Here is a 26,150-nt window from a genome sequence, read left to right as displayed (position 1 = left end):
TAATGATGATAGTAGCAGTAATAATAATAATGATGATAGTAGATAGTAGTAATAATGATGATAGTAGTAGTAATAATAATGATGATAGTAGATAGTATTAATAATGATGATGATAGTAGCAGTAATAATAATAATGATGATGATAGTAGGTAGCAGTAATAATGATGATGATAGTAGTAGTAATAATAATAATAATGATGATAGTAGGTAGTAGTAATAATGATGCTAGTAGTAGTAATAATGATGATGATAGTAGTAATAATGCTGCTAGTAGTAGTGGTGGTGGTGTGCACCATGGTCGGGACGTTCCTGTCAGCCCCACGTGCCCATAGCCGCCCAGGCAGTGCGGGAGGTGGTCGTGCAGGCAGGCAGGACAGGGTTAATCCCATCATTAGATCCTGATGAATGATGGGATGAGAGCAAACAAGGTGGAAATTGGCTGTAAACACCGGGCCGTGAGCTGCTGTAATTAATTCACTGTCTCTTTTAATCAAACTGAAAGGGGGATCAGGTTCTCTTTTTTCATAGTGTGACATCAGCCCCCAAAAAAAGTGGGTGGGGGAATCCCTCGCAGCCAATGAGAGCGGAGTGTGCGCTGACACGTGCGCTGACAGTGCGGAGCTGGTGGCGAAGTGACAGAAGTTGTGCGGAGAAGGAAGAGGCGAAGTGACAGAAGTGGAAGGAGATCTGAGAGTGTGGACACCGCCACCCCTCCCCCTCCACACTCCACTACAGAGACATGTGAGTTGGGCAGACCCCCCTCCCCGGTGGCCTTTGAAGAGGACAGAGCGTAAGAGGTGTGGAGGAGAGAAGAGGACCCTGTAAGGCTGGTGACCAGACCAGGACAGGACAGGACCAGAGCTGGTCACCCTTCTCTCTGTGGATTCTAGAGCATTGTGGGGTAGCCGGCGTCAGCCTCAGCGCTCAGGCGCTCTCCAAGGTGCTGAAAGTCTCCCTGGTCCTCAGTGGTCCCAGCCTGGTTCTTAGAGGGTCCCTGGGAGGATGGGACGTGTCAGCTGATGACCCCCTGCCTTGGCTGTTGTGTTTGATGAGAGATCAGAGCCTTCCACTTTCTGCCATCCTGTATCTCCTCCAGAGCTGAAGCCTTCTCTCCCTCCACTCATCGATTTTACCATCATTGTTCTGCTTCCATTGCTCAGACCTTCCATTGATTTTTCTTCTTCTTCTGAGGGCTCCTGGCCACCCACCTTACAGAACTGGCCATAACTGGGACTTTTACCGGGACACCTTGGCTGGAGAAGAACTTGCAGGACACATGGATGGGGACCTGGTCTAAGACTGTAAGGTCCTATAAACTTGGGGATTTAACAGCCACCGATTCTTCTCTGCTGGCTTCTTCAAGGCTCAATGACATTTTGAAAGTTGACCGGCATGGAGGGCTCCAACGGGTTTGGAATTGACACCATCTTGTCCCACAGAGCTGGTAGCCCAGGGCTCGCCCAAGGGGACCCACTGATGGGGGAGAGCAGGTCCCCCTTGGAGCTCAGTCCCAGGTCTGAGGTCAGCAGCCTGTGCTCCTCTCCACCTTCCCCGTCTAGAGAATGCCTGGACTCGGTGAACACCAGGCAAGGGGTCGCCTTGGCCATTGAATCCCACCTGCAGCCAGGGGTCCAGCTCTCAGCTCCATCCCAGTCCAGGACCGTCACCTCCTCCTTTTTAATCCGGGACATCCTAGCGGACTGCAAGCCACTGGCCACCTGCGCCCCTTACTCCAGCAATGGGCAACCAGCCCAGGACTTGAGTCACTGCTTGTCCAGCAAAGCTGCAGAGGACTTTAGGGACAAACTGGAGAAAAGCAGCAGCTCCACATCCTCAGAATCAGAATACAAAGGTAAAGGTGAGTCGCTGCGCCTGGGCAGCCAACATCACACATGTAACCAAAAACATTAAAATAAAAACACAAAACAAACTAAAAAACATTATTGTTTTTTTTTTTCAAAGAAGGATCAGTAAGGTTAATAATTTTACATTTATAGAGTTATTTTTTTTTCTGAATAAAATACATTAAAAAATTAGAAAATAAAATTAAATAAAATACACAAAAAACTAAATTAAATACATAAAATAAATAAAATTATTTAAAAACAATTAAAACCAAGGAAGTGCAGCTAGTTGAAGGATGCGGAAAAAGGAAAATGAATTAAAATCCCGACACCATAAGCCTCCCCTTAGAGGCCTCATTATCTGATCGAAATATTAAGAATAAATATGTAACGAATTAACATAAAAGTGGCTCTCCAAATTAGTTGTACAAGCCGGGTCTATCTATTACCATGCAATTAGGGGAAATCTGACATTAAAGATTAAAGGCACAGCTCGGGCATCATTCAAAAGACATTCCATTTAAAAGTATTCTAAAAAAAAAATCTATCTATATTCTTTTTAAATTATGCATTAACTTTTACAGAGCCAGATTTGTTATGATCGTTTGACTAATTCGTTAATCCGGTTCCATTTTTTATGTTGTATTTTTTATATATATTATTTTTTTTATATTAAACCCAAAACGCTGCTTTCATTTACAAAACTTTGAAATCTCTCCAGTTCCTAGAAGAAATGTTGATTTTTATTGCCCTTGTTAGGTTACTAGGCAAAAAAAAAATACATGAATTAAATTGAAAGCAAATGCAGCTCATTTATTCCACCTTTGAATGGGTCAGATTATTACAGTTTAAAATATTCAATTCACAATCTTTAAATCAAGATTGAGGATCTTTACTTTCGGTCATGTGACTGCGATTTTCAAATTTCATTGGACTCGGCTAAAAATAACTCTCGTAAAAAAAGAATAAAAAAAGTAGTTAAAAATCTTCTCTCACAAGATCTCCTATACGTATACTGGTGAAGATTTTTTTCTTTCTATCTATCTATCTATCTATCTATCTATCTATCTATCTATCTATCTTTCTATCTCTGTGGGTTGATTTATGTATTTATTATTTTATTGTTTATAGAAGTGTTTTGCAGTTCAAGTGTTTTTATTGAAAACTAGGTGTACATTTGCAAAATGGATGTTTAAATTTGCAGGTTTAGTAAAATATTGATGACTTTGTATATATAGGTGTATATATGTATATGTATGTGCCAGGGCTAGACATGCATACACAGGTGCACAGGAAGACTGAGTTTATTCGTTTATTTTATCGAATTGTATTACTATTTATTTTCCAATCCGATGTAGTCGGGTAGGATAATGACTCCACCAGGCTGGTGTCGGTAGGCTTCCCCGCTATGGGCAGGCGGACAGGAGCAGCGCAGGGAAGGCGCATTGCTGCTTCGCCGGGTTCGGTGGGGAGTTTCTGGTTGAAGGATAGCGGTTCCCTAGTGGCTCAATTAAGCGGATTATTGTCTTCCTGCAGAGGAGAATCAACTTCACACTTGTCAATAGAGGAACCTCGTACAATAAAATGCCCCATAAACCCTTGTACAAGTCTGATGAAGGCTATTTCATGCAATGAGGATGTCACTCCTTATATCTTATCTGTAATCTTACATACATACAGTAGATTAGATCGATAGATAGATAGATAGATAGATAGATAGATAGATAGATAGATAGAGAGAGAGAGAGAGAGAGAGAGATAGATAGATAGATAGATAGATAGATAGATAGATAGATAGATAGATAGATAAATAGATAAAGAAGAAGGAAGAGGAAGGAAGAAGAGAGAAAGAAAGAAAGAAAGAAAGAAAGAAAGAAAGAAAGAAAGAAAGAAAGAAAGAAAGAAAGAAAGAAAGAAAGAAAGAAAAAGAAAGAAAGAAAGAAAAAGAAAGAAAGAAAGAAAGAAAGAAAGAAAGAAAGAAAGAAAGAAAGAAAGAAAGAAAGAAAGAAGCTAATGATTAGGATTAGACAACTGATATGAAACATACATGAGATAGATAGATAGATAGATAGATAGATAGATAGATAGATAGATAAGATAGATAGATAAGATAGATAGATAGATAGATAGATAGATAGAAGAAGAAGAAGAGGAAGAAGAAGCAGAGGGAAGAAAAAGGAAACATTGAAGAAAGAAGGAGAAAAAGAAAGAAAGAAAGAAAGAAAGAGAAATATTAGGATTAGATAACTGATAGGAAATATTAGATAGATAGATAGATAGATAGATAGATAGATAGATAGATAGATAGATATTGATAGGTATGTAAAAAAAGGGATAGGACAGAAGGATGTATGGAAGGAAGGAAGGAATGGAGGAAAGGAAGGAAGGAAATAAGAAAGAAAGAAAGAAAGAAAGAAAGAAAGAAGAAAGAGAAAAAAAATCGCACCCTAACACACTAGTTCATGAGCTGCAGTACATCTAGGGGGGAGGGGGTGTTAAGGAGAATGAGGAGGTCTTCATGTCATCATATACATAAGGTGTAGTAAAGAAATCTGGAGCTGAGAGGAAAAAGAGAGAAAGGAAGAAAAAGGGAACAATGGAAAGAAGAAGGGGAGAAAAGAAAAGAAAGAAAGAAAGAAAGAAAGGAAGAAAGAAAGAAAGAAAGAGAAAAGGAGATAGATAGATCGATAGATACAATGTATCTGAATGATTTCATATTTACTAATGACATTGTATAAAGGCAAAGCCCCCCCCCCCGCAATTGTCCATGTAGCTGACCATCCCCTGTGTGTGTTGCAGCTCTGTCCTAAGCTCCGGGATGTCATAGAATTGTCCCCACTACTCTATAGGAAAGGTGTGTAATGACTGCATCACAATCAGATTTGTCCAAAAATAAATAAAATGGACAGAGCATGACAATTCGATAGATAGGAATGTCCAGGGCCAGGGCTTGCTGAATCTAGTAGTTCTACAAGAATCGAGTTGAACTGCGGAGTATGATCATTATTGTCTGTTTATCATTTATAGATGCCTCTATATTCCATACTTCATATGTTATAATTGGGTTCTAGGACACCGCAAGACTTGTTTATTAATTACTGATCTACCGACGTCTCCTAATACACGTTATAATTGTGTTCAAATCGCAAGACTTTCTTATTTTCTTTCTTCTTTCTTTCTTTCTTTCTTTCTTTCTTTCTTTCTTTCTTTCTTTCTTTCTTTCTTTCTTTCTTTCTTTCTTTCTTTCTTTCTTTCTTTCTTTCTCTCTCTCTATATCTCTCTCTCTATCTATCTATCTATCTATCTATCTATCTATCTATCTATCTATTTATCATATCTATCATATCTACTGTATGTACCTAAGATTGCAGATTTATCTTTTTCTTTCGTTCGTTCTTATTTCCTTCCTTCCTTTCCTCCATTTTATATTCCGTCCTTCTATCTAATCCCCTTTCCTACCCTATCTATCTATCTATCTATCTATCTATCTATCTATCTATCTATCTATCTATTTATCCATCTCATATATTGCATATCAGCTATCTAATCTGTATCTTTCTTTTCTTCTAATTTCCTTCCCTCTTTTTATTCTTACTTCTGTCCATCCTGTACTCTTTCCTTCCCTTCCTCCCTCCCTCTCTCCTTCCTTCCCTCCCTCCCACCTTAATTCATTTCTTTCTTTCTTTCTTTCTTTCTTTCTTTCTTTCTTTCTTTCTTTCTTTCTTTCTTTCTTTCTTTCTTTCTTTCTTTCTTTCTTTCTTTTCTTTCTTTCTTTCTTCCTTCCTTCCTTCCATACATACCCCACATTTCTCTTGCTAATCAGGCTCCTAGGTAATATATATTACAATATGATCTCTCCTCCCCACACTAACCTCACCATTGACTAATAGTACAAAAAATAAAGTCTACATTGGAAAGCTGTTGCAGTCGCTGCGATTTCCTGGAGGAGAGGAGAACTTTCTCGGTGTGAAATATAAATGAATGAATGTATAAATAAAGGGGGTCTGATGAGTGGACTGGTGTGCAGGTTCTGGTGATGGTCTCTTACCGGTGACATATTTTATAGTGAAAGAAGAAGGAGATCGGGAGATTTCCAGCTCCAGGGACAGTCCGCCGGTGAGGCTGAAGAAGCCCCGGAAAGCTCGCACCGCCTTCACCGACCATCAACTGGCGCAGCTGGAGAGAAGTTTTGAGAGACAGAAGTACCTGAGTGTCCAGGACAGGATGGAGCTGGCAGCTTCCCTTAACCTCACAGACACCCAGGTCAAGACTTGGTACCAGAACAGGAGGTGAGCGCCTAGGAATCAATAAATCGCATGAATGACCAATAAATCGCACGAATGTCATCCTTCTCTGCGACAATTCTCCCGAGCTGTTAGAAAAGCCTTGGCAGAAGCAGACCAGTTTAGGTTGCTCAGATACAAAGGTATAGAATTGGGAAAGCCAAATGCGCAAATGGGAGTAAATACAGTGGACTTTTATATGAAAAAAAATGTTAAAAAAAATTACGATTATTTAACCCAGTAGTAGAATGATTACACAAAGTATTTAGATTGATGCGTTTTATTCCAATTTGCAAGCTGTCAAATGCTTAGGGTATATGTCAAAGCTGAGTACAGTCTCTACCCTCCCAATATCCCAATACTAATAATAATGTCATCAATTAAATTGCTTCACAAGAGATTTAATTAATTAAAAATGTATATATATATATATATATATATATGTATTCTGAAAGGGCAGACAATGAAATAGGAAGGGAGAAAAAGTCACGTGCCCATTTTACAATGAACAAATCTCATGAATGTTCTAGTTAGTTGGTATAAATATTACATACACTTTTTTAAAGTTTATCATTTGTGCAAAAATAGGACCAAAACAATTTTGTAAGTGGCTGAATAGGTTGTCCATACTTTAAAATACTTTACTCTCCCTTCTCCATCCTCCTTCCCAATCTGGTTATTTCTAAATTTTATTTTTTTAAATTTTATTAACTGTGATCAGTGAATATAAAAAACCATAAATGCATTTTCTGGTATTTTATTACTGTTACCACTGTTTTTAATCTAAATTTATTATGAAATAATTTTATAACAAACACAAATACATTTCCTCATATTTTGTTACTGTTATCACTGTAATATGTTTAAATCTAAATTTAATATAAAATAATTTGATAAGAAACATAAATACATATCCTGATATTTTAGTACAGTTACCACTGTCATGTTTTTTAGATCTAAATTTAATATAATATAATTTAAAAAGAAACATAAATACATATCCTGATATTTTATTACAGCTACCACTGTAATTTATTTTAGATCTACATTTAACATACAATATTTTAATATAAAACATACATTTATTTTCTAATATTTTATTACTGTTGCCACTGCATTTTTTTTAACTCTAAAGTTAATATAAAATAATTCACTGCATTCCTTTTTTAATTTTAATTTTTTTTAATTGGTTAGAATATTACAGTGTTTTCTCTTCCCTGTAAAGGATAATGGCACTTTAAAGATGATCCAAAGATTCCTCTAATTATAACACCTATTCTGTGAATAGGATTACCAGGTGGAGGTGTATTAAGTTACTTTTTATCCACGTGCTTAGACAAGATGAATGACTGGAATTATTAACACAGTTGGCATATAAGTCTCTTATTATAAAGCACTAAGCTATAATGTAACCAGTGTAATTATATATGCTTTAATCACCCTCTTTTGTCTGGGAAGGAATATCTTTAAATTACATCTGTAATTATCATATTGGTATATTTATTTTTCCTTAATGTAAGTGTCAAAACTAATACAAAAATTCTGAAATAAAAATATCACATTGTAATTTACAACGAAATATTTTATTTTTTTATTATTTGTATTTATTTATTGTTTGTATTTACTTATTTATTGATATGGCTACTTACAATTATCCAGCATTGCCATATTGAATTTTTTTTTTTGCATTTTTCTGCAAGGCTAAATTATATTTTTTTTTTATGGAACATTTTAATAACAAATGATATATTCTATCTTGTTATATATTTTTAATACTATTATTATATATGTACTTTGTACATAAAAAAAACACAGTTGAAAGCACATTGAAATTATAATCTGGGAAAAATTGCAAAATAGAATGTATTTTTTTAAATGAAAACAATTATAAAACTGTTACAAAAAAGTTACAGGGCAGCACTATAAAATTCAAGTAGATTTAAAATTTTTGTGGTATCCAGTAGCCTGTTGGTAAAATAACAAAGTTGTACTTTAAATAAACACGGCTATATAACACATTGACACATTAATAATAAATCACCAATAGCTGCTTTGAGCATCAATAATTAACAGCCTGTTTCCAGTAATTACACAGTTATTATAATTATGAATTATGAATAATTTAGTCCTGAAAATAGGACTATTTCTTTAGTAGAAGAGAGCGAGAGTCTTAAAATATATGAGGTTAGCTCTGTAGTGAATGAAATTGATTTATTATAGAATATGTGCAATAGATTTTGACAATCCCAGCAAGGTGTCCTAAGGGGATCACAATGACTTAGAAAGGAGAATATTTATACATGTCCCTTGGTCTTTCTTGGCTTACAACTTTCACTTCAGCTTTTTTTTTGTTATACTTTTAGATTTGCCAGTAGTTTTTTTGTGTTGCGTTTTTGGGCTTCTTCATGAATATCCAGTATATATTGTTATTTTGCCAAGAACCTAAAATGTACAAATGACATACATGCTCAGACCAGGTCTACTTTTATTGTCATTATTTAGAGTAAACAAACTATATATATATATATATATATATATATATATATATATATATAGTCATTCAAGAATTTAGTTGAACTGGATGGACTTTTGTCTTTTTTTCAGCCAGATTAACTATGTAACTATATTATATAATTTAATATATATACAAAGAATTTGATCATATTGCTTAATAATAACAACATAATTATTCCCTAATTTTTTATTTATTTTTTTGAAATAATAGCATAATGATGCACACAAATGATTTTGTAAAAAAAAAAAAAAAAAAAAAGCTGCAGTATCAGCTTAGATTTGAAGGTTTGCTGGAAATGTTTCCACCAAGCAAAATGTGCATCAAGATTCTGCACCCAACACTGACAAAGGACTATAGGGTAGATTTACTAAAACTGATGTACTCAAAATCTGGTGCATTTTTGCATGGTAGCCAATCAGCTTCTAACTCCAGCTAGTTCAAATAAGCTTTGGCAATAAAACCTGGAAGTTTCAAGGCAAAGCTGCATACGATTTTTCACTCTCCAGTTTTAGTACATAACCCCCCATGTCCCAGATTGTCAGGGCCCTTGACTTTATTTTTCCTAACTTTTAAATACAATTTCCAGACTCCTGTGCATTTTTAGCACAGTACACCAAAATGTAATATCATATTGGCCAAAGTGTGGCCAAACTACATAGAAATGAATCTGTGGCATCGTTTGATATAAACCCACATCATTGAATGGATGCTGAATAAACAGCAGTGAAAAATCAGTGCATTGGATGGCTATAATAACATTTCTGTTGCAGAAAGCTGCATGCAACTCTTGACTTACATACGCAGTTACATAGTCTGGCTGAAAAAAGACAAAAGTCCATCCAGTTCAACCAAAAAACAAAACAAAACAGTCATAATCCTATACCCACAGTTGATCCAGAGGAAGCCAAAAAAAACCAGCAAAGCATGACCCAATTTGTTCCTGCAGGGGAAAAAAATTCCTTCTTGATCCCCCAAAAGGCAATCGGATATTCCCTGGATCAACTTTACCTAAACCCCCCCCCCCCAAAAAAAAAAAAACCCAGTTATAATCCTGTACCCACCATTGATCCAGAGGAAGGCAAAAAAAAAAACAGCAAAGCATGATCCAATTTTGCTCCTGCAGGGGAAAAAAAATCCTTCCTGATCGCCCGAGAGGCAATCGGATATTCCCTGGATCAACAACTTGTCCAAACACTGGAGAAAATTAACTACTATGGACACCTCTAGAATAAAATGATATACAGTATTTTATTAAAACATTGATCCAGATAATGCCAGGCTCTATTTTATCGAATTAGTGAACTGATTCATGCCCAAATATTACTTTTATTAGTAACAGCTTATCTTTAAATATATATATATATATATATATATATATATATATATAATTTTTAAAATATAGATAGATAGATAGATAGATAGATAGATAGATAGATAGTGTAATTTCTAAATCTACATTATATTTATCATAATTGTTTCACAGTTGCTGTTTAGCAGCCACTGAGCTGTGATTTTTTTTCTCTGTGTGCAGACAAACCCAGAGCTGCTAGGTCCCAAAGCAGTAGTATGCGCTGCTAGAGACGGAGTTACACCTACGCTGCTCCATATAGTAAATGATACCTCTACAATGGTCTATTAAATATGCACATCTGTTTGTCAGGACAAGATTACTGCAGTGCCTTTACATCACGCAGATGACACTCCAGCTTGTATGTAATTAATTAGGTCGTTAATACATTTGTACATGGAAAGATAGCTCCGAGCTACAAGTAGGCGCTTGCAGATCTACTGCTATTGTAAGAGGTATAAACAAAAAAAGGGGACAGCCCTCCTAACTCATGCTACAACATCCCAGTGCCCTTTTCAACCCCTTTGCTGCATTTTTTAAGGAGAAAACAAGGTTGAAGCTTGTTCTTGACTTAAGTGCTTGTAACATTGGGGCCCTGGGCCTGTTTCCCACCAAAGACACTGTTTATATGGATATGTTGGAAGGCTGGGGTGACCCTCGGGTGGGCAGGAGGTCAAACCCCGGTAGGTAACAAAGTGCCACATCCCTGTATAGAGTATTGAAAGGAAGAATATGGAAATGGACTTTCTAGGCACAGAAACTCAGTACATGAAATAATAAAATCATTGTTCCTTTACTAACATCACATCATCTTTAAAATGTATCTTGTATGATATTAACACCGACCACATAAAATGATTGCAAAAGATGGTAGCAGTATAGATAGTACCAACAAAGTAATCCTTCAAAACGGTAAGGGATATGCAAGCTGTGCAGGCTGCACCCGACATGTTTCGTGATGGCCGTCGCTTCCTCAGGGACTAGCAATATATCTAGGGAATATAATTATACTTAGACAATATACAAGATACATTTTAGAGATGATGTGATGTTAATAAAGGAACATTGATTTTATTTTTTCGTGTACTTAGTTTCTGTGCCTAGAAAGTCCATTTCCATATTCTTCCTTTCAATACTGTTTATATCAGGGGTCTCCAAACTATGGCCCTGCAGGTGTTGAGGAACTGCAAGTCCCATGAGGTCTTGCAAGACTCTGACATCCACAGGCAAGATACCCAGAGGCAGAGGCATGATGGGACTTGTAGTACTTCAACAGCTGGAGGGCCATAGTTTGGACACCCCTGGTTTATATAGACTTTGTATGTTGTAGTCAATCAGCTTCTAACTTCGGCTTGTTCAATGAAGCTTTGACAATAAAACCTGAAAGCTGATTGGTTTCTATGCAGAGCTGCAGCAGAATTTACACTCTACAGTTTTGGTAAATAAACCCCCACACAGGGGCATATTTTCTACAAGGCAAACAAGGCATTTGCCTAGCACAGCATTTTTCAGGGGGGCAGCACTGCCCCCCCGGAAGAAGGGACACATGCGGCAGGGGTCCAGGTGGGATCTGAGAGAGGCTGTGGCTGCTTGATGGTGTATGCAGAGCCCAACTCTTGTTCCCAGGGATGTCCGGAGCTGTGTAGGTGAGTGTCTTCCTCAATCTCGCCAGGAAGGGGGGGGATGTATTTTAGTGGAAGGCTCTCTCGGGTGGGGAGCAGGGGTGTTGTTGGTCAATGTCAGGCTCTCTCCAAGGTGGGAAGGGGGGGTGTTGGTCGGTGTCAGGATCTCTCCATGGGGAGAAGGGGGGGATGTATGTTAGTGGAAGGCTCTCTTAGGTGGGGGGGCAGGGGTGTTGTTGGTCAATGTCAGGCTCTCTCCAAGGGGGGAAGGGGGATGTTGGTTGGTGTCAGGCTCTCTCCATGGGGGGAGGGGGGGTGTTGGTCAGTGTCAGGCTCTCTCCATGGGGGGAAGGGGGGTGTTGATTGTTATCAGGATCTCTCCATGGGGAGAAGGGGGGGGGATATATGTTAGTGGAAGGCTCTCTCCAGTGGGGGGGAAGGGGTGTTGTTGGTCAATGTCAGGCTCTCACCAAGTGGGGAAGGGGGGGGTGTTGGTCGGTGTCAGGCTCTCTCCATGGGGGGAAGGGGGGGGTGTTGGTTGTTGTCAGGATCTCTCCATGGGGAGAAGGGGGGGTGTATGTTAGTGAAAGGCTCTCTCGGGGGGGGGGGGCAGGAGTGTTGTTGGTTAATGTCAGGCTCTCTCCAAGGGGGGAAGGGGGGGTGTTGGTCGGTGTTAGGCGCTCTCCATGGGGGGAAGAGGGGGGTGTTGGTCGGTGTCAGGCTCTCTCCATGGGGGGAAGGGGGGGGTGTTGGTTGTTGTCAGGATCTCTCCATGGGGAGAAGGGGGGGGGATGTATGTTAGTGGAAGGCTCTCTCAGGTGGGGGGGCAAGGGTGTTGTTGGTCAATGTCAGGCTCTCTCCAAGGGGGGAAGGGGGGTTGTTGGTCGGTGTCAGGATCTCTGCATGGGGGAGGGGGGTGTTAGTCAGTGGCCAGCTCTCTCCCCAGGGGAAGGGGGGGCATCCGATCCTTTTGTTGCCTAGGACAGCACATAATCAAAATACACCACTGCCCCCACAGTGTTCTGTGCTAGGGAAAAAAAGAGCCATTGTTCCATGAATGACCAGAGATGCAGAAGGCACTGCACTACTACATACAGAATGTGTTCTAAGAACACATTGGGGGAGATTTATTGAAAATGGAGAGTGCAAAATCTGGTGCAGCTGTGCATGGTAGCCAATCAGCTTCTAACCTCAGCATGTTCAATGAAGCGTTGACACTAAAACCTGGAAGCTGATTGGTTTCTACGTAGAGCTACACCGGATTTTGCACTCTCCGGTTTTAATAAATAATCCTCATTTAGTGAATATAGAGGAGCAGTAATCATTCTTGGGCCCTACATACTAATGGGCTCTGGAGCAACTGGGAGCTTTCCCCAATTTTCAAACATTCTGGAGCAACTGCACCTCCTGAATTTATACCCTAAGATGTTCTATTGCCCGGGCAGTGTACTGTTTAAAGTCAACATTCATTAAGTTTGTTTAATACATGTGTACCCTTTAATCCTCCAATTGTGTTCATGAAAAAACAAAGAACAGTTAATTTTCTTTGCACCTGATTGGGTTTTCAACTTGAACACAGCTCCACCTTATTCACTAATCTCAGTGAATGTTCACTGGGCTAAGTCAGCAGACTCTTTGGGGTTTATTTACTAAAGCTGGAGAGTCCAAAATCAGACTCACTTCTGCATAGAAACCAATCAGCTTCCAGGTTTCATTGCCAAAGCTTCATTGAACAAGCTGAATTTAGAAGCTGATTGGTTTCTATGCAGAATGGAGTCTGATTTTGGACTCTCCAGCTTTAGTAAATAAACCCCTTTCAGTCAATCAGTCGCATGGAACCACATATGCCTACATTACCACTAAAGTTTAAATGGGGAACCTCTTTGGTGGTTCTGACTCTTGCCAAGTACTCCCCATTCAATGGGGTTAATGTACTAAACAAGTAGCATGTGGTCGCTTAGCATGTTCACTGAATGTCAGCAAATAAGGTAAATCTGTGTTCACATTGAATTATCCAATCATATGTGAGGGGAATATAAAAAAGAAAACCTGTATTTTTGCTAGCTATTATCTATGTTGGCTATAGATACTAGATGTTGGGTGAAATAATAATTTTCTGTATCACATAACTGCATTCTATCTATGACCTAGACATCTTTACATTTGGGTTGATTGAAGTAAACAGAGCTTTATAAGTACCTAAAAAAATGGGGACTTTCTATATGCCCACTGGAAACTGAAGAATCACCACATGTATCTACATACAAATAAAACAAAAACAAAATTTTATTTTACTCATGAAACCTAAAATTACATACTATTTCTCATCCAAAAGGTTTATGAATATATGTGGTCAGAATATGTGGTTTTAGGATTTATGAGCCTTTTTGGTACATGTGGAGGTTCTTCAGTTCGCAGTGAGCACATAGAAAGTCCTCAATTTTTTTTTTGTAGGTACTTACCATGTTTTTTTGGGGGGTGGGGGGGTTTGCATTTTTTATTTATACATTTTCCAGTACAACAGCAAGTGAAGAACAAAAGGGAAGTGCAGGATAGGGTGTGGGAATGGATACATCAGGGAAGGCAAAACATTGTGTTACGGGGCAGTCGAACATTGTACCATCTACAAAAACAGGTTGGAAGACAACCTTCTACAACAAAGTCCAACAAACATCATAGGAAGGGGTGGGAGGCCAGATATATGTACTTACTGTGTATTTAATGATACAAGATGGTACACCTAGAGAATCACCTACAAGTAATGATTATTTGGATATATTTCCTTCAACACAGCACTACCTGCCTGGAGTTTGCATGTTCTCCTTGTGCCTGAGTGAGTTTCCTCCGGGAACTCCGGTTTCCTCCCAAACTTCAAAGACATGCTGGTAGGGTAATTGGCTCCTGTCTAAATTGGCCCTAGTATGTGTATGTATGAATGTGAGTTATGGACCTTAGATTGTACACCCCTTGAGGGTTAGAGACTGATGTGAATGTGCAATATATATGTAAAGCGCTGCGTAAATTGACGGCGCTATATAAGTATCTATAATAAATGAAAAATAAAAAAAATGTAGATTCCGCTATATAACTCTTTGCTCTGAAACAGAGCTATACCATATGTACCAAGGTCAGTGAACATTTAATCTGCTAAGTGAACAGTTTTTACTTCTTTAGTAAATCAACCAAATGGATCTACAGGAAATCTTTGGTGGCTCAATAAATCTGGGTGGATGGGTTGCTGTGGGGCAAATGTTGGATCACACATGCTGCCCAAGGGCGGACTGACCATTCGTGGACTCGGGCACTGCCCAAGGGCCCGGAGTCAGTAGGGGGGCCCATGAGATTTCCCAGGTACCTTTCATAGGCTTTTTTGGGTGTGATTTGAGTGTGGGCGAGGACACAGGGGCCCCATGATTCCCTATTGCCTGGGGGCCCCATCAATTGTCAGTCCGCCCCTGATACTGCCCCAACAAAACAGATATTGGAATCTCATCTGCCCCCAACACCAGCATGAATATAATCTAACTGACTGTATTTTAGGGCAAATATTGTCATCTTGAAGGCGTCACTATGTTCCAATATCACCCAATATCCATATGCAGAGACAGCATGCTGGGATACATATTTCTACAAAACCTGCAGAATTCCATGTTGGCGTTAGATACTAGATGGTGGATGAAATAATAATTTTCTGTATCACATAACTGCATTCTATCTATGGCCTAGATATCTTACATTTGGGTGCTAACCTGGAGGTATCTGCAGTTCAAACCAGCGCTCTTTATCCAAAACTAAAATTTCACTACTTTAGGAAAATTACCATTTCTTTGGTTTTGGACACTTTATTATACCATACTACTAATGCTTATTGTAATCCATCGGATTCATTTTTTTCCCTTTTTGTGTCAAAGCTTGCCCTTTTGCTTCCTATTGACCAAACAAAATAATAGGCGGCAGGGGCGGACTGACCATTTGGAAACTCGGGCACTGCCCGAGGGCCCGGGGTCAGTAGGGGGCCCCATGAGATGCCCCTGGTACCTTTTTCATAGGCTTTTTTGAGTTTGGGCAAGGACCCAGGGGCCCCATGATCCCCTATTGCCCGGGGGCCCCATAAGTTGTCAGTTCGCCCCTGATAGGCGGCCTTACTGACCAATAGAAACAAGTAGGAATCAGGAGAGGGTGGGACATATTTCAACATCATAAAGAAGTGACAAAAATACTGGAGTGGTCACTTAAATATATGTGCAGGTTCTAAACTACCTAAACTGTATGGCCAAGGTCTGTTCAGTACCCTTAGCGTCTGCTTTACTTTAAGAGCTTCCATTTGCTAGCCATCAGGGCTAAGTGCTGGGGAATTTTGTACAGTACACTTGCCCCTCCTTCTGGTTTGATTACTATTGACATTTTGGGAGAGATTTATTAATTGGTTTCTATGCAGAGTCGCACCAGATTTTGCAACCTCCATTTTTAGTAAATAACCCCCTCTATGTCTCTCTCTATTCCTGATTTAAAAGATGTGATAATGTGATCCAGGGGCATATGATTGATAGAATTTTATTGGCATACAGTATCAGTACTATACACTGCAATTATAAAATTCTAGTGGTTTCCATTTAGAAATACATTTTTAAAAACTGCAAAAGTGATCTTACCAAATCAACAGACTGGTTTTGAGATCAAACACCTAAATTAAATTAGATAGAAAATATGTATTAGCCAGTTGAAACAAACATTCATCAAATTACCCCTACAAATATCAAATGGGAAAATAAGATTTGATGTGAATGTACAATATATGTAAAGCACTGCATAAAATTGACGGCGCTATATAAGTACCTGCAATAAATTAATACATTTGGGCAATCCTACTGTATAATTTAGTGTCACATGATCATTACTGCCGCAAAAGTTATTTTTTTTATAATACAGAATAAACTCATTCCTATTATAGTGTACAGTCATTACAAAAAGTATGTAAAATTAATTTTATTTTCTTCTTTTTCATTTTTTTTTTTGACATACTGTCTTTAAGCTGTTACTGTACTTTAAAAATACTTTAACATTTTTTAGCCTATCCATGGATAGCTTATTTGGAGATACAATCCAAGACCTAATGTTTTTTCCCTATCCTCAGTGCTAGAAGCCCTTAATAATTATATCTGTGCTGCAATGCATTCATGAAAGCACTCTAGATCACAAATTGCCCAAGCCAGGCAGCCCCTGAGTTTAGCTAAGCCCTGCCCAGGGGCGTACTGACCATTTGGAAACTCGGGCACTGCCCGAGGGCCTGGGGTCAGTAGGGGGCCCCATGAGATGCCCCGGTACCTCTTTCATAGGCTTTGCCCAAGTTTCCAAATGGTCAGTACGCCCCTGGGCAGTTTGGGCAAGGACACAGGGGTCCCATGATCCCCTATTGCCCGGGGGCCCCATGAGTTGTCAGTCCGCCCCTGGCCCTGCCCATGCACCCTCCATTTCCTGTGATTTCAGACATGGATTTCAGGAGAGTAGAATGCATGTCTAGAGGGATCCCTAAGGCATTCCTTGTTCTCATTCCTTCTCTGGGCTCTGTACACTGTAGTTCAACATACACAGGGGCTGCCTCCTTCAAGCAGATTGTGATATCCAGTGATCACATGAATGCAGTGCAGAACAGAATTCATCCTTTATACTTTGGATCTCAATACGTTCGATTGGTTTTCCAAAGGAGTGTACTTTTAACTTAGCTCAATGAAGACACAATATTCACCTTAATTATTTAATTATAAGGGAATGGAGGAAAGTCCAGCATTTTTTTTTAAATTCCTCTGCACGTTACTGGATATTTTAAGTGACCATTGTTAATGTGAAAAATGTGATCCATTAGGAAAGCACAACCATTTAATAAATTAAAATAAAAAAAAAAGTGCACATGCCTTCATTGTTCTCAGTCCTTGTCTGCAGGTACAAGGCAGGTGGTAGACATGATACAAAGTACAGGGAAAGAAAAGGCAGGCGAGAAGAGTTCAAATCTGCTTGGCATTTTCTTAATGGATAAAAAGCACTAATGTATTTTAAAAGTGCCCTTATCTTTATTACAACGTAACTTAAAAACTAGGGTTGTTGGGTAGTAGAGAAGAATATACTATGAACTCCTTTACTAAATCAGAGTGCATTTGTTTACAGTGCATAAGCAGCTATAAGTAAAAAACAGCCCTAATTTCAGCCACTTTTAGCCAGTCCTGAGCAGAATGCTAAAATTGAATATATCCTCCCAAAATAGTGCTGTGACAAACAGTAATAAATTGTAACATAAAATATAATATGTCAGCAGCGAGATAGATTTATTCTTTTAGGTAATTCTAAATTCTGTGTCTCAGTAACCATTTTTAATAACAATTCTACTGCCTAGGCACAGAGCAGTATGCAAAAGATAATACATTCAATAATTTGATTTATCTTTATTTAGAATGATCACTTTAAAATCGATATAATATTTTTTATACAAATAAAGGGCCAGTTTTTCCCACAATTTTTTTTCCTGCATTTAGTAGAGTAGTTAAACCACCTGACAGTTTTTATATCTCTTGGGAACCCCATTGGTGAGAATTTTTGTTCGTGGATCTGCACACCTTCTTTGTCCATTATAAGGGGATCTCACTTTACCTGCTGGATAGTTTTTAACTCATATTGTAGAGCAGAGGTCTTCAAATTTTCTAAACAAGGGGACATTTTTCTGTCCTTCAGTCTTTAGCGGGGTCAGTTGGGGTAGAAAATATCCTATACTGTAAGAAAAAAACACCTGTGGCCTGTAGGATAAGGAATAGTGCCCCATCATTGGTGGTAATGGGAGGAATAGTGCCTCATCATTGGTGGTAATGGGATTAATAGTGCCCCATCATTGATGCCAGTGTGAGGAATAATGCCCCATCATTGGTGGTAATGGGAAGAACAGTGCCCTTTTGTTGGTATCAGTGGAAGGAATAGTGTTCCATTGTTGGTGTCGTTGGAAGGAATGGTGCCCTACCAATGGTGTCAATGGGAAGAATAGTGCCCCATCTTTAGTGTCAATTGGAGGAATAATGCCCCACTATTGGCGTCAGCAAAAGGAATGGTGTCTCATTGTTGGTGTCAGTGGGAGAAATACTACCTCATACAGGTCTGCTGTGGAGGTTGAGGGTGTCCTGGGGGGTGGAGGAGGGGGATGTTGTTGGAGTGGAGCTGGTTTTTGAGCGGGCGGTGGGGGGAGGGAATATATGGGATGTGCATTGTCATTTTTTACTTCCAATAAATATATCCTGTTCATTAGCCATTGAGGTGCTGTATCCTTTCTTTCTTGTGGGTTTTTTGTAGGTTATTGCTTTTGAATGCACCTCCTCCCTGTTATATGTGTGCAGGGGGTACGGCATGAGCTGGTGTATCACTCCCAGGACAGGCTGTTTACCCATTGGGGGTTTCTTTACAGAAATACTGCATCATATTATTGGGAGACATAGTACCCCAAGGGCTGGGAAAAGGCAAGCAAGCGGCTCACGGGACTCAGTTTGGAGACCACTGTTCTAGAGAAAGTATCAGGTGGAGCTCAAACACAAAAATATGGATGGGAACACACAAAAATCCCAGGTGGCCAGGTACTGAGTTGGGAATTGTGGCAGGGTGAACTCATTTTGAAGTCTAACTCAAGAGTTGAGTCTGCTCATTATGCCCACCAATAAGTAAAATATCACTTTTGGGTGATCTGGGATGGTGCATCTTATAGCAAAATTGAATGCCAACATAGTAATTTTTTTTTATTGCCAACAGGACAAAGTGGAAGAGGCAGACTGCTGTTGGACTGGAGCTGTTGGCAGAGGCGGGTAATTACTCTGCCCTTCAGAGGATGTTTCCTTCCCCATACTTTTACCCACAAAGCCTTGTTTCCAACCTGGATCCCAGTGCAGCCCTCTATTTGTACAGGGGACCTACAGCACCTCCGCCAGCTTTGCAGAGACCTCTGGTGCCCAGGATCCTCATTCACGGACTTCAGGGTGGCGCTGAGCCACCACCTGCCCTGCCCCCTTTGACAGGAGTCATTCCAAGGGCGGCACAGCCCCGATGAAGACGCCTACCTATTACCTACCAGGTGCCAATGCCAGAGGTTGCAGATTAGCACCACAGAACGACAGTGAATGAGCAAGAGAGTTTCTTGTAGGAATGGAACAGCCCTACTTTGCTTAAAAGTGACCTTCTATGCCTAAGAGGACAATTCAGAAACCTTCAAGATTGAAGGAAAACTGCTCAACGTGAACCCCTTATTTCTCAGAAATCAAACAAATAAAAGCAGCTATATGGAGTATGTTTTATACCTAGGTTATGTAAAGGGACCTTGTAATCATACATAATAATAACAAATCCTTAAGCTTTTCCAAAAAGAAAAAAGTTTGAACTGTATTTAGCAAACAAAGGGGATAATATTAAAAATTTAAAGAACTTGCTAAGCACTATATTTCTAAGGCCTCATAAAATAACCCTATTATGATTCTAAAGAATCTATAACTCTTTCTTTTAAAGAAATGTTTCCCCATTCCTTTGTCTGTTAAATGTGATTTTTTTTCCCCAGTTTGTGGCCGCGCCTGCTCCTCAGCATGTCACAGCTAGGAAAGTCTGAACCAGGAAAGAAATCAGCTACTGTGATGCAATGTAAGCTGCCATGGCTTTGATATGTCAAAGCTCTGCCGTCAATTCACAAATTTCAGTGGGGCCAGTACAGGCACAATGCATCCAAGTGTCGTGTCATCTCAAGGAGTCAAAACTGTTTATTGGTTGTATTTAGCACATTGGAAAAACCTCTTCATATTGAAACAACAACCTGCTTCAAAATTAGACCACTCTTTTTTTTTTTTTTTAAATCGAAAAATTACAGTCAGCTTGTAGGCTAGGTTAACATCTAGGTTTGTGCAGTTGATGAGGTTTTTGATGTGCTTTTGTGGAGTGTTTTTAATGCGTTATCATGCTTCTGCATTTTTTTTTTTGTAGGAGGATGAGACTAGTTGTTGAACACAAAACCCTAACAAAAACACAACAAATATGCATTTTGATGCGGCTCCTTTGAAATCTATGGAGCCAAAAATGCACTGTGCTGCATATAAAAAGTCCCTGCACCTTTTTCAAAAATGCACTGCTGGAATGGGACCCATAGAAAGCAATGGAAATTGGATTGTAGTGCATTTATGCAGATCTGCAAATGCAGTAAAAAATGCACAGGTGTGAACCTAGCCTAACAGGGAATTTTTTAATCTGTTAAACACGTTTGATATGTCTCTAAATCTTACCTTTAAAAAAAAAGCACTTAAAGCGCATCTAAACCCAAGGACAAAACTATAATACACTGCAGTTTTCCAGTACCTAAATGTGGTGGCTAAATATATTTTATTTTTAATGCTTTTATTTCCTCTTTATTTTCACCCAGTAATCCTACTAGCAACACACTTCCTGTTGTAGGGTGACAACACTCACTCTCTGTACCATAGCTATGGACAGGAAGTGTGTAACATACTTCCTGTCCTAGGGTGACAACACTCACTCACTGTACCATAACTATTGACAGGAAGTGTGTTAGGATTACAAAACTCCCCCTCTACTCATCTCAATAACATAAGTGTGGGGGGATGGGGGGGCGGGTTCTGTAGTCCCCAGAGCTGAATGGGTCAGCACTGTTAACACTGCTGACTGCACACAACATAGTATACCTCTGGATTATTGGTAGGACCATAGGGGTTTTTTTTGCACTTATTGAACGGATATAACAAAACTCTTTCAATGTTTTATTAACCCCTTTATGCCATCCAGAGCCAGCAGTGTAAATGAGCTGCGACACATGCAGCCGCTAGTTGAGGATCCAGATCTTGCCATTTTAAGACTGGACAATGCTGATGTCATCGGGAGCCATGTCTATCAGCTTCAGATCATCAGTTGTTGACTGTGAGCTGTCTCGGTTTTGGGGGTACCAATTGAACATGCCCTAGAACAAGACAGCAACACATAAATGTGAGGGCTTGGCGCTAAGGCCCACCTACCCTGTTGCCACATATATGTGTAAAGCTGTCATAAGGGGGTTAAAGAGATCAAAAGGGAGCATATAAGATCATTTGTTAGGGTTTACATACACTTTAAATGTCAAAGCGCATAAGGTGGGCTTATAGAATTTAAAGCCAGGTAAATATAAAAGTAAACCCAAATCTGTCAGTGGCCAAGAAATTATCTACGATGCAATGTTTGTGTATCTAGAATACAAAAAAGCCAAAAATTAATGAATACAATTTTGCAAAGTTTGACAATGAGGCTGAAAGGACTGACCTGTAAATGATCACTTACTCAAAAACTAACCTTCCTTTGATCATTTTATCTATCCCAGGCCATGTCATTTTAGCCATATCCACAATATCAAAGTTTATCTCAGGTTTGAGACATGGTCAGTTCTTTGAAATCATTACTATTTAATTTCAGGCAATAATAAAATGTAAAACTTATAGTGGCTTTAGAGTGACATTTAGGCAAATTTTAATTGCACCACTACATTATGGTACAAAGAGACTTCCAGTTGCCAAAAAAATATAACAGAAACTGGTTGCGCAACTGCAAATGAATTCTTCAAATGAATGCAGTAACAAACTACCAGATCTCAGTTATGCATGGACATTACCCATGTACCCCATGGCCACAGTGCTTTCTGATTGCTCCTAACACCTTAAAAAGAAAGGAGTAATGCATTAAACAGAAAGAGAGATATATCTGCTTCTTGGCTGCAAGCTTATAAAGCCATGACATTTTTGGGGACAAGAGAATGCAAATCTGGCTGCCACCCTCTTGAAACTTGGCTGTGCTATGCCTTGTATCTGCAATATGTTTCCACGAATCCAAGCCTAGTGGGTGGAATTAAAGGCAACTTGTCAACGTGGCCCTTACCTGGCACATGTGAGGTTCCTGTCAAGGTCTGGAGGAAGCCCTTCTTCAGCTCTAAGAAATGGTGCTAGCTTTTGGATAGAGCACACCCATACAGCATCACACAGGAACATGGCCATTCCCAACCAAGGTCCTCTTCCAAGAGTTGGACAGTGTTGGCCTCTAGAGCTTGAGGGTAGCCTTGGCTGTAGCAGCCATTCTGGAAAGTTCCAGTTGACAATTTTTCTGTTCTAGCTTTAGGAAGGAAAGTGGTATAATTTCAAACACTTTGGAAAAGTTTGGAGTTTAAGTGGTACCCTTTAATACCTAACTTAAGCTGTTAAAAATGCAAACTTTCAGGATACTCGGATTCCTTTTTCAGGCTTTATAAAGCTTGAAGAAGGAATTTAAGTTATCTCAAAAGCTTGCATTTTTAATCACTTAAAGCGGCACTAAAGCCTGAGACACTTAGCTTAGCTTTAACGGTCTGAAGCCCATGAGGTTCCTCACTAGTGCCAGCATCTTCACCCTGGTTTCTTCCTGGTGTCGTTCTTTGGTCATCTTGATTGGCCAGTGCTGAAAAGCTTAACTCCTGTGCATGCACACAGGCACAGTATTAGAATGTATACTGAGCTTAAGTTAGCCAATAAACAATATCACTTAACCTCCAAACCTTCTACATTATCAATGGCTTACACGGTACAACACTCTACCATAAACACTGTGGAACTGCATCTAAGGCATGGTGTGCCAAACCCTGGGCAATGAAAATGCTGGGACATGTGGTTTCACAATATCTTCTTGGCTGTGGCTTCTCACACTTTTGCTGAACTCGCTTTGGAAATGTATTGAAATCATTTTGTTTCATTTCTGGGAAATGAGGACTCTTTAGACTTCAATCTGTATATAGTCCTTTGTATATTGCTGTATTCATGTCAACCTATTTATAAAGATTGCCACATTATAATTTGTCCAATGCAATTTGGAAATGAAAAAGAAAAGTTCTGAACAGAAGTCTGTTAACCTCTCAAGTGCCAGCAAGCTTTGATAATTGCTATAAGCCCAAACAACACTCCAGAGTTCAGAAAGTAGAAAGCCACGAGTTGGTGGGTCGAGATGGCAAAGTGGATTAGGTAAGCTGTGTGGGCTACCAGGAATATGTCTTATTTCCCATAACAACCAATCAGAATTCTTTTTTCTGTTTCAAACCATGGAAAGTTGAAATGATAGGTGAAATCTGATTTGTTGTTATGGTCAATTTTCTATTCCACATACAAAGTGTTGAAGGCATGCATTTTGTCAACTGACCAAAAATTCCTGAAAGTGTGAATATCAACCTGCTAAGAGTCAGTGGGATAATGATACACCTTACAGCTGAACTCCGGGGAGATAAAAAAACAAACACCAATAAGTGCAGTTATGTGTTCATTATAAAATCATTATGTGTATTTTTAAATTCAACTAGTGTTTTGTATAATTATGTTAATTTAATGTCATTGAAAACTCTTGGAACCTAAATGTACAGCAGCACTTTAGTAGAGAGAGTAACAGTACTTGGGGCCAGTTAGGAGTCTTGCATGCACATGTGCTGATAGGAGGAGAGAGAAGAAAGGGGACTTCATCAGTCTTTTGCTGCTCTTTTACTGTCCAATTACAGGCTGGGGGTGGGGAGGTGGCCATGTTGTATTTTTTAACTGCAGCATGGAAGAACATGGCCACCAGCTGGCTGTGCTCTCTGCATATCTCAGAAGTGGATGAAATACAAATTTTTTGGACAGTAAAACAGCGTCTTATATGCATTTATTGTGTGTTTAACTGTTTGCCTGAGGTTCAGCTTTAATTATACATTGTGTTTATTCCTGCTGGGCATATTATCACACATAATACTTAATAAGGACATAAAAAAGCAGAAACCCGTAGCACCTAAATGTCACCATTCATTCAGTGGAGCAGATAGTGGAACATGCTTACTGTACTTTCCTTGTTTTTCTTGAATAAATATGACTTTTAATATGTATAAATCATCAAGAATCATAATATGTCAAGTGTAAAATATGCCAATTCCTTGATCACAGTCTATGACAATTCTTTATAATGGTAGGGATTTCACTTTGGCACGGAAGAGGTTAACGACTTCTCTAGAATCGTATATGTATATATATTTTCTAATATCCATGAACACAACCACACTTATTTATTCTCTGTTTAATGAATTTATTGGTTATATTTAAATGACATGAAAAAAAAAACATTAAAAAATTATTTAGAATTTTTATTTTGTTGGATGCTTTTTTGATTTTCTGCACTCTGTATATCAGATTGAAGGGTAATTAATCAACTAAAGGAACAAAACATATCTGCTCAAAATCTTATTACAAAGAAGAAAACAAAAACAGCCACACAGGGTCACAGTGACATTAATCCCATCCCAGCGTGACTGGCCACATCCAGAGGTCACAATGCATGCCTACTCTTTGTAAGTCCATCCCATTTCCAATTATTCAGGTCTCACCAGCAGAAGTAAAGTAAAAGTTTGCAGACATGAAAAAGGCTTTCGATCATAATTTTATTATCGGTGGTACTCAGTCTGTGCTGGTCTTTCACATTATCTCAGCCATAAATGTACCAATGAATAATTGTTCCGATCATTGCGCTAGAAGGACTGATTTGATCAAAGTCAATTGGATTGTCTGCTAGAATTGATCCTTTGCCAGTAGACGTGGAAAATTATATTTTCACTGGAAAAACCATTTTGAGCAATTGGTTTCTAAAAAAATACGATTCATTCATTGGAAGGATCATTGTACTGGAAGATGACATCATTATATATCCAGCGTTATGCTGGACATTGACTTTGAAATCTCACTGAGCAATCAATGCTTGGTTTAATTCAAAGTAATTGTATGTAGCATTGTACATAAAATGAACCTACTGGACAACTGGACAGAACAAAACAGAAATGTTTGTTTTAATAAAAATAATTGTATTGATTATTTGTTAGTTTGTATGTAATCTGTTGTTGGGTTGACTGACCAACTGACTGTTTTCAAGACTCGACTGACCAACTGACTGTTTTCAAGACTCAACTGACCAGAATGGAAATTTTCAAATAGTTTTCAATCCCAAAGCATTAGCATTGCTAATTCCCATCATTTTTTGGGGGGTTCAAAAAAGACACATTTCATTCAAACAATAGAAAAAAATAAATGAATGGAAAATAGAAAACCTCTATATACACAATGTTATACCCACAGTTGATCCAGAAGAAGGCTAAAAAAATCCCTATAAGGCATCATTTAATTTTCTCCAGTGAGGGAAGGCATCCAGCTCTTTTTAAAAACAATCTACTTAGTTGGCAAGAAACAGCTCTTGAGGGAGTCTATTCCACATTTTCACAGCATTTACTGTGAAGAAGCTTTTCAGTATGTGGAGGTTAAATCTCTTTTCCTCCAGACGTAAAGAGTGCCCCCTTGTCCTCTGTGATGACCTCAGGGTGAATATCTCTACATCGAGTTCACTATATGAACCACTGATGTATTTATACATGTTGATCATATCCCCCCTTAATCTGCTCTTCTCAAGAGAGAATAAATTCAGTTTCTCTAATTTTTCCTCATAGCTGAGCTCCTCCATGCCTCTTAT

At 38.9% G+C, this 26,150-nt stretch overlaps 1 protein-coding gene across 2 annotated transcripts; it reads left to right on the top strand.

Annotated features, from left to right (window-relative positions):
* Nucleotides 1–687: 687 nt before the first annotated feature.
* BARHL1 (BarH like homeobox 1) lies at nt 688–24,783 on the top strand. 2 transcript variants are annotated; one of them, XM_089675092.1, is made up of 3 exons: nt 688–1,852; nt 5,911–6,133; nt 19,392–24,783. In XM_089675092.1, the coding sequence occupies exons 1-3, from the start codon at nt 1,393–1,395 to the stop codon at nt 19,684–19,686; spliced, it is 978 nt and encodes a 325-aa protein (XP_089531218.1). In that variant the 5' UTR covers nt 688–1,392; the 3' UTR covers nt 19,687–24,783. The 2 variants fall into 2 exon arrangements, with proteins under 2 accessions (XP_089531218.1, XP_089531217.1); XM_089675091.1 differs by having other exon boundaries at nt 688–1,858.
* The last annotated feature ends 1,367 nt before the right edge of the window (nt 24,784–26,150 follow it).

The sequence above is a fragment of the Staurois parvus genome, unplaced genomic scaffold, assembly GCF_062004578.1.
Source record: "Staurois parvus isolate SC_StPar_1 unplaced genomic scaffold, SC_StPar_1.0 ptg000154l, whole genome shotgun sequence".
NCBI classification, from domain to species: domain Eukaryota; kingdom Metazoa; phylum Chordata; class Amphibia; order Anura; family Ranidae; genus Staurois; species Staurois parvus.
This window is presented reverse-complemented; position numbering and strand designations above follow the sequence as displayed.